At 38.8% G+C, this 9,712-nt stretch overlaps 1 protein-coding gene across 1 annotated transcript; it reads right to left on the bottom strand.

Annotated features, from left to right (window-relative positions):
* Positions 1–776: 776 nt before the first annotated feature.
* Positions 777–7,502, bottom strand: LOC138003409 (forkhead box protein O1-like). The gene is made up of 2 exons (XM_068849461.1): positions 6,711–7,502; positions 777–1,935 (listed from the first exon to the last, which is right to left on the bottom strand). The coding sequence occupies exons 1-2, from the start codon at positions 7,437–7,439 to the stop codon at positions 1,720–1,722; spliced, it is 945 nt and encodes a 314-aa protein (XP_068705562.1). The 5' UTR covers positions 7,440–7,502; the 3' UTR covers positions 777–1,719.
* Positions 7,503–9,712: the final 2,210 nt, after the last annotated feature.

Here is a 9,712-nt window from a genome sequence, read left to right as displayed (position 1 = left end):
GGTGTTGGAGATACATGCATTGCTCCAACATTAGCTTGGCGATTCTTTGCAGCCAGTTGCCTCTTCGTCCAGAATACTCATCACAACGGAACTGAACTAGTCACAAATTCAACTTGAGTTCGTAGCCATTCCTTTTGGAGTCACCAAATTTCGTCAGAGAAAGTAAGTTCTGGCATTTCGCGCTCCAGTCACAGATCAGATCTTTGGAAGAACACAATCCTGTTTCACAACCAGCACGCGCCACTATCAAGAGTGAATTAAGAATGCAGTGACCTACTACATTAACAAGCACTCCTATCCAGAGCTGAGAAGCTAAAGCCACTGAAGACCCCGCTCAGGTTTCAGTTCCGTAAACCTCCAGCTCCTTCACCCACGAAACTGGAGCGTTAAGAGTCCTTCAGTTTTAAGAGTACGGAAACCTCGCCGTGCAGCGATTTTATCGAACAGCTCATCGGTATTGACGCTTTAGTATATTATGTTCAGTTACTTGTTGATTTTTTTTAAAATGAGGATTTCTAAAATAAGGAAGGAGGGAGAGGGGGGGGGGGGGATTTGTTATAACTAAGTAAATCACGTTTCCCTACAAAGGCTTTTGGGATTGACGCTTCGCCATATTGATTTATTTGAGAAACATACTTGACCAGGAAACTACATATTTACTTATCTTCCTACGGCTGACTGCCACCTTTAATCACTACACACCCCTTCCCTCTTGCGCTCTTGCCAACTGGAAGAGATTTTAATTAATCCTCCTTTAGCAATGAGATAACGTTGAGTTTCACTTTGAACGTAATGTTTTTTTCAACCATATAACAATAATTATAATTTTACATGATATTTCACATTATATAGACATATCTTTGATACAGGAATAATCTGTTTTGAATTCCCTTCCTTCTATCAATATAAGCTTTGTAACAAAAATATACTTTCTTTTATAGTTAGCCTTTGGCTATATACGAAACTAAATTATATTTACAGAGCATTCGTTATACCTTTAAGAATGTATCAGTAAACCCCTTAATACTGGCGGAAAATAAGATTGTCTAAGGTAAATGATACGACGTATGGATTCAAATGTAAACTATCGAAAATATTTTTAAAAAGTCGCAGTTTGAGAACAATTCTCAAGTGTTCTTCAGTTTGAGTTCATGAATTTCTATGGGTATTGAGTAGTACAGCTGTTTTCAGTGGAGTGTCGCAAAACCCCAACCGAAGCCTACTTCATCAGCTTTAACCAATAGCGGCAGACTCAGACACCAATTATAACGGTCTCATATCGCAAAGAAAGTGGACGCATATTGGCGCCAAGTGATCGAAAATGCAACATTTTCAAGCCAATCAAGGAAGCCAAAATTATCGTGATTTTACTTTTGGCACACAACTGAAAACTACTCTATCATTTCGCAAGGATTTGAATGTGGTATACTCTTTTTGGCATTGTTTCTGTTATTGTCAAAAAAAAAAAAAAGTCGCATGTTGATGCCGGTGCTAACCAAAACGAAAGTTAAATTTTCCTCTCTTTTTTTGTAAATTATTTTAATTTGCCAATGCCGTCACCGGAAGACAAAGTGTTTTGCGGCTCTTTTAAGCCTAGGACCACTCCACGCTTTTTCACACTTCACACTTCATTGGCGTTAATGATTTTCCCGCCAAAAGTACTCTCTACAGAGTTTCAAAGTAGCCAGTCAAGGCAAGAAAACCACGTGACTGTAAGCTTTAATAAAAGGAGCCATCCAAATCCATAGGTTGGCTATTTCCTTGTCTGTCCTCGCTGCTTCTTCTTCTCCGGATCTTTGAATCTCTTGACTTGACGGTTTTCATGTGGTTTCTCTTATGATCTTCGGAAATCGTCCACATCGACCTGTATGGACGCGTTGGATCTGGGACACGCACAAATCGTTTTCTCAGGGATAACGTGTGGCGAACAGCATTCTGTGGAAAAAAAAAAAAACAATCGAGGTTGAGTTCGTTTTGCTTCATGAACATTTCGACATAAATGTTGCCTTATCTTTTACGTAACAGGGCCATACGCAAACTTGCCTTTTATTCTAGGTTCATACTTCACGCGATGAGACCCTTCCTCCCCATCCCTTACAATGTATTAGGTTTTATGTCACGCAAAACAGCGTTGTGTGATTTAAAACGCAATGCACATGGAGTGTTTCGTGACACTTTGTTCATGACTCACAAAACAGTGTTGTGTGATGTAAAAGGAATGCCCATGGAGTGTTTCGCGACACTTTTCATGACTCGCCAAAAAGCGTGATTGTAATACACTTAGGGCGTGTTCGATTGACCGTATTCCGGAATAGGAATACAAGGAATAGAAGTTAGAAGTCCTTCGCTTTCACGGAGATTCACATTAAAGTTGTCAAACACCCGCTAGAATGCTATTTTAAACATATCTTTACTATCCTTGTTGCTTTAAAACGCCAAACATACAGTTTTAAATCATCACACCACGTATTCTTATTCGGGAATAGGGTCAATCGAACGCCCCCTTATAAAGGAAATCTACACCTTACGAGTTTTAAGAATACCAGGTGGGATAATCCCTTTAACTGAATAGTTTGACATTTTTGACCACCCAAGCTTACGAAATAGACATAAACATTCACTGAAATCTGCTCTCAGCAAAAATTGATGCCAATTTTAGGGAGATTCAGCATCGAGCTTATGACAACCGGTAAAATAGTTAGGCGGTGAAAATTTGCGTTTTGAGAGAAATCGGTAAAAGTTAATAGTAGTAATTATCTTTATTGAGGAAACCAACGTCACAAGAAGTGGTTTACAGAAAGGTCCTCAAATAAAACTGAGAGACTAAACCGGAAACCTAGCTACGCGCAATTAAGTAATTCAACTTAATAATAATAATAATAATAATAATAATAATAATAATAATAATAATAATAATTTCATTCTTAAAAACGCATAATACAAAACGTCTCTATGCTTTTTACATAAAATAAAACTATACGCACTCAAGCAGCAGGATAAGATAAAATAGGTAAATACATAAGTTCAGATTCACTATTCACTATAAAATGTCTTAAATGAAAAAGTCTTAAGATTTGATTTAAAAATATCTACAGAGTTTGCTGTTTTAAGATCTAGTGGCAAAGTGTTCCATAATTCAGGACGGCCACCGAAAATGTTCTATCTCCGTACGTTTTCGAATTCGTGCGAGGGACTGCTAATAATCCTTTTCCTGTGGAACGTGAGCTGCGAGAGGTGGTATAGTCTGAGACGAGATCAGACAGGTACTTTGAAGCTCACCCATTTTTTACTTTTATAAACGAGTAATGGCATTTTATACTGGATGGCGGGCACGTACAGGTAGTCAATGTAGGCTTTTCAGGATGTCACTGAGGCGGTCTTCTTTTTTAGGTCTTACAAAAACTCTGGCGGCAGCATTCAAAACACGTTATGAAAAAGTCATTACTGTAGCTTTAGACATTAAAAGGTGCCAAGGAATCTGCTTCCGTTCCAAATAACAGAGACAAATTAAGTGAGGACCAGTGTCCTCATCTTTCAGTAGCGCAGGATTTGGGAATATCATTTCTTGATCTTGTAAAATAACCATGAAAGTCCCTGTTGAGTGAAACTTGGACTGAATGAGCCTGAGATATTTGTTAAGCAACTTATAAACGAAAATAGCATGATGATCGATTCTACGGAGCATTATATAAAGGCTTCTAGCCAAGTCTCTCGAGCGCCTCCATCGCATACGTGTAGACAGAAACATCGAAAATGAGGCGTGCTGCCTTGTTAGGCAAAACTTGAATTTATTTGATTTAAGCTGCATTTCTTGCCTGCTAGCTATGGATATCGAACAAAGAGATAGACTTATTAAGAAAATTTCTTGCTATTATGATAAGAAGTAGCTCTGCAGTTTCATGTATAAACGTGACTGCAGGACACGTCCCGCCTCGATCAAAGGTTAGGAAATTCATGATCATATTCAGTTGCTGGTTCCAAATCTATTCAGACCAACAATACCCGAAGGAAAAACGCTGCCTCTCTTTGTCGTGAAGGCCGTTGGTCCCTTCTTCAAAGCACTTGACGGGATTTGACTTGGAGCGCGAGTTGAATTTAAGCAAACTCCGCGTTTGTGTCTTATAATGACATAAAAAGGCTTAGAGAACACACGTTTGACTAGGAAGTATTGTCTCAAGCACGCCTGGTTAACTTGAAATTCGTCATTCTCGCAGACAATCACTCTTTGAGTCTGTGAAGTTACATAACAGCTCGCATGAGGGAGGAGTTGTCTGTGCTATTAGTGTTTCACACCAATGAAAAACGTAATGCAACATCATGACTGATCGAAAGTATAAAAACATATAAGGAAGCTCGACTGCTTTACAGAATGTTCGACTTTTTATCATCAGATGGAGAGGTCAGAAACTGATGGCGGCATCTATATCTACTATGTCATGATCTCCAGAAGTAATTTTAATGAAAAATTCGATATGAAAATCGCTCGAAAAAGTTTTAATAGCTCTCCGGTAGATTCAACCACACAAACCAAGTCCGCGTTCTTAAAGGTTGAAATCGATATAAATCTGATGTAGTTGCAGATAGTAGAAGTTACAGTTATTCCGACACCGATTAACTCCCAATTAACTGCTGAACAAACAACGGCGGGGTTGGATTTTTATTTCTCCAAAAGCTTGAAATAATTATGATCATTGCGCAAGAAGGTAGTACTATTTTGATATTACAAACGTGTTAGTAAATGCGTATAAAGGATTTCCGCATTTTTTACCAACCGGTTCAGCCATTATTTTAAAACGAAATCTTTTTAAATTTGTTAATGTGTTCTCGATTTGTTCCAAATTACGTCTATTGGCGCTTTTGCGGAAGCCGACATCCACTGATGCTGCTATTTGTGCGTTGCGTGATGGTCGAAAAACTAGATTTCTTTGAGATGCCGTTTCATGCGAGTGTTGAGTCATATTAGTTACAAGAGGTGCTCATTTCATTGCGGCGAAGACAAGGGATTCGGTAGAGCCAAATGTATAACCAACATTGACATTTTTCTAACTTTATTTCGTTCACGGAAGCGACTTTCTTGTTCCTAAATAACGTCAATTAATAAGCATTTCGTTTCCTTAATAATGACGGAGATGACCCTATATTACAGCCGGAGGCAGCGAAGATCTTTCTAGAACGATATTTCGATGTAACCGCGTTCATTACTATAAAGGAGAATTTTATACAACATGCATTTAAAGGGGGAATTGTCCTCAGTGTCTTCATCACCTACGCTAGCACTGTGAACGTGTCAGCTAGGCTGCATGGTCTTGAAAAAGAGAATGTCCGTACGGGAATAGCTTATTACAAAAATGATATTTTCATATAGCCTATTATAGTATTTAGCTAGCTCTCTCCTGAAAGTCACAACTAACTGAACGTATCTTCAAGGGTCAGTTTCATTCGGGCTATACTTTAAAATACCAAGCATGGCATGTTTTATAAGTTTAGCATTAAAAAGCCGGGATCCTTTCATTTTCAAAAAAAAAAATAAAAATAATAATAATAATAATAAGGAATTCGTTAACTTGAGGAAGAAGAAAAGTCACGCTGCGGAAGTGTGATGTCATGCTGTTTGTGCACAAATGAAATAAAAAGGATTCGTGAGGGCTGCCCGAGTCAGTGAAACTTCTCGATTTGTTCCCTTGGTTTGTAAACTGAGACAAAGAGGAAAAAACGTCCCAAAGTTGACAAGCGATACAGGAAGACTTTCTGACCAGCTGGATGAGGAAGGAAGATGGTATTCGGAAACGCGGTCTCACTGAACTACAGTTAAGACAACGGTGGTTAAGCGAGGCTCGAAGTCAATGCATTGCAATGGAGGGGTCACGTCGATCATCGCCCAAAGAGTAATATGTATCCTTTCACATTGTGAAAGTGGTTTGGATTTCACCCAAATTTTCATTAGAAGGTCAAAGTTTGTTTATATTTGCAGTCGTTAAGCACAGTTAGAACTCATGAACGCACAAGTACTGAACGTTGCGCATGGTGACTTTGGCCATCAGTCTCAAGGGCCATGTTGGACTCCGACTGTCCTCTCTGGATCGCTCAACAGAATCACCTTTACATAGTCCAACTTCAATCTTTTCGGGGCCATATGTCACTAAAAGCTACATTCTCGTTGTAGCTTCAGTTTTTGTGATTTGCCTTTCGATTTAAGTCACTCTTTCGAAATTTCCTTCCGATATTTGCCTTGTTTTGCTAGCTGAAAACAGTCGCAGCTTAACGAGCCTCGCCCTTTCTAAGATTGCTACAAATTAATCGACATTCTTTAACAAAGCAAAATAGTTGTTACAACACACCAAAATAGGAGCAAGGAATCACACATTTCGGGGTTTCAAATTTGGCGGGATGAGTCAGGTTGTTCTTTATGGTATGTAAGCTGATCCATCATAGAAACTTTGCAGAGAGATTTCAAACCAGTAACGACTCCTCTCCATTTTTTGTAATCAAATTCTTTACTAATTAAAGGCGTATATGAAAATATTTCTTTTGTAAAGGCTTAAATTTCTAGTCTTTTCTTAACGCTTTTGTCGCTGATTTAAATTCAAAAGTCTAGCTTTTTTGGAGAATGACAATCGAAATACATTGGACTATTCCTGGAATTATCAAGTCTTGCAAATTGGATCTTTTGCTTTTAATAATCTAATTGACGTATAAATTTGTAGGCTTACCTTCCACCCTTGTACTGATAGATAAGTTCCCTTGTCATTGAAATAGGGAACGTTTTTGACGATCCAGCCGTAGATATCTGACAGTGTCATCATGTTTTCATCGGTGGACGTTATAGCCATAGTTATCAAGTCGGAGTAGGAAGCCTTCCCCCAGGGGTTAACCTGCTGTGAGCGAGGTTTAGGCACAGGTGCTTGCCCTCCTCTTGTACTCAGTAGATCTGGGGTCAAGTTTACCATAGCGTCATCTCGGCTGCTGTTCGATTCAGAAGACGCGTATGATCGGGGAGATTCTATATTTTCAATCTCGTCTTCTTCGCTGTGTTCATCGTCCTGTACCACCGACACTCCCTTCTCTTCAGCGCGAAAAGTTTGGCGCGTCTTAAGTTCTAAGCCTCTTTGCGCTGGCGTTGAGCCATGCGGCGATGCTAAGGCCGGCAAGTTATTGTAAACTCCCCGAAACATTCGGTGTTGCTCGTGGGTGGGTATAAATCTAGGTCGCCATGAAAGCCATCCGGGGTCTAACACAGGTCGAACTTGCGCTGTACCGCAGCTGCAGCCGATTCTTCCAAGCAACAAATCTCGTGAATCGTGCACTGCACAGTTACCCATCATAACAGCATTTCCAGTGTCTTGAGTTTGCAAAGAGGATCCAGGATAGTGGATCTGGGTTCGGGGAACGTGTCCATGCTGTAGGGATTTGCTGACTGATTCTGGAACCTGAATAAACATGGCTTGCTTTGCCTTAGCTCTTGCTCGCCAAACGCTCGTTACGGATATGAAGTCGTTCTGAAAATCTTACGAGAGTTGATATAGCTTTATTTTCATAGTCGAGCTATTACCGGAAACACTTATGGCGTCACTCGATTCATCTCCGACGTGGACCGAGCTGATGTATGACGTCAGTGGTAATTGTTCTTAGGTTCAAAGAATGAAAAGTCACGGTCGAATTAGCACTAAGAAGCGAACGAAAACATGGATTTATGGCTTTTTCTCGTGATCCATGCCCTAAATTTTAACTATAACCCAAAAGTCCGACACATTTATTAACTGTTATTGGTATTTTTTTAACAATAGCGCCCTTTTCGACTTGATTTAGTCACGTTTAGTTCGAAGTCGGTGAACAGCATCTTAGTTACGACTAAGCCCCTAGTAAACATTTACCTACTTGCGTTAGATGCTATTTGCGGGTACTATGCGATGGCTGTCGGTATCCAGCAAAACAAAACGCTAATCTTTGGGAACATTTTTCTCAGTTGAAAACGCTGAAAAAAATCTGTAAAGCTGTTATCAACTGAATCTAAAATTGAAGTCGTCCCATATTGCAAGCTGTGCTGCAGCTGATATAAACCATTTGTCGTGACGATCTCCGCCAACGCGCCGATTTTGCGTGGATCTTTTGTTGCAAGAGAGTTCATTCAAACAGAGGGAAGTGAAATCGTTTTAATTTGCTGATAAATGCGCCACTGATGTGAATAATTTGTGAGCTTGTTAATAAGACGCTCAGTCGAGTGACCTCGGCTATCAATCACTTCAAGCATGGCCACTGGATTTATTCGTTTGTTTATAGTTGTGTATTGAGCACTTTGTAACACTTTTAAGTTGTCATGGCTGTAAGGAACATAGCTCATGATAATAAAATAAGTCTTCTTAAATGGCTCAAGGGTTTTTAACTCAAGGTTGTGCAACACCACTTTTTGTCTCGTGACTAATTAGGCCAATATCAGCAGTAATCTTTTTCATACAAAAGGATTACAATTTTACTTAAAATAAATTGTCTTCCTAATAAATACCGAATTTGAAGCTTGTTGCATGTGGCCAGTGCCATTTATTTGTTCACTCCTTCTTATACTTGTATACAATTAGCTTTTTTTGTTTTCATAGCAGCTTTGCTGTAATTGAACTCAGTCGCGTAAATTTATATTCTTTAATTGAAGCATTAAAAAAAACTGTGATTTGACCAGAATAGACCCCAATGGTAAGCTCAACAGGTAAAATAGAGATAGGACTGCGACCAAGTAAAGAAATTGGATCGCTCATTCAGTTTTCTGATAAATCATGTTTCATTTGTGAGCAAAATACAATAAGCACAGAAAAATAAGTTCTAGAGGTTCCGAGCTTTGCGCTTTCGATTGCACACTGAAATGGAGCCAAACCAGTTTTCTCGAGGGCAAAATGAGAAATTTTGAGTGTGGTATTTTGCTCGTTTTTGGCTCCAGATACCTTAAAGTTGTTAAAAGAAAATAAACAAGGGCTTTGTACTCAGCTCACGCAAAGCTCTGTGGCAAACAAAATCAGTAATCTCTGGCGATTGGCGTAAAACATCAAAGACAAGTTTGTTAATTTAAAATGATGTAATTACATCTCGAAACAAGCACATCATGTAGAGCTTCCTTTCACTATAATGTCAGAGCTGTATCGCTTCAGGTTTTTTTTTTGTGAATTATGATTATCGACTGGACTTTAAAGATTTTGACAAAATTTCAAGGATCAGTTTTCGTAAAATATGGTTGCGTTTTAATACATTAATAATATACAGTTATTATGCATGTCCATAAAATTGATGACTTGTATAATGATAAAGTTGAGATGCAATTTTTATTGATTTTTACATCACCTGAACTGAGGGCTGGGTGATATAGTCAGACTAATGCACTTCTCTCGATGGATGTTTTAATGATTCGAGAAAATTGACTCCTCAGTAAACAGTTAAATGGCTGAGGAAAAAGGAAGAATAATTTTTTTCTTCCATGTCCAAAAGATGACCTTGTTCTGAATGCCTTGTATAAGGCACGTACTCTGGCCAATTTTGCCCATTAAAAAAGAGAGAAAACAATGAATCGGAAATCATAAGCAATTCAGGTCTAGATCCTTTTGCGTGATCATTTCAAACCTCAATAATATCTGCTAAGTTAATGTCTTCCGATTATGACTCAAGTTCTCAGCACAACCACTTCCGTAATGCAATTCCGTTTTTGCGAAATGATTAACAGCGAACAAGTTTG

Source organism: Montipora foliosa, chromosome 1 (assembly GCF_036669935.1).
Source record: "Montipora foliosa isolate CH-2021 chromosome 1, ASM3666993v2, whole genome shotgun sequence".
Classification (NCBI taxonomy): domain Eukaryota; kingdom Metazoa; phylum Cnidaria; class Anthozoa; order Scleractinia; family Acroporidae; genus Montipora; species Montipora foliosa.
The sequence above is the reverse complement of the archived record's forward strand: the minus strand, read 5'-3'. Positions and strand labels throughout refer to the sequence as shown.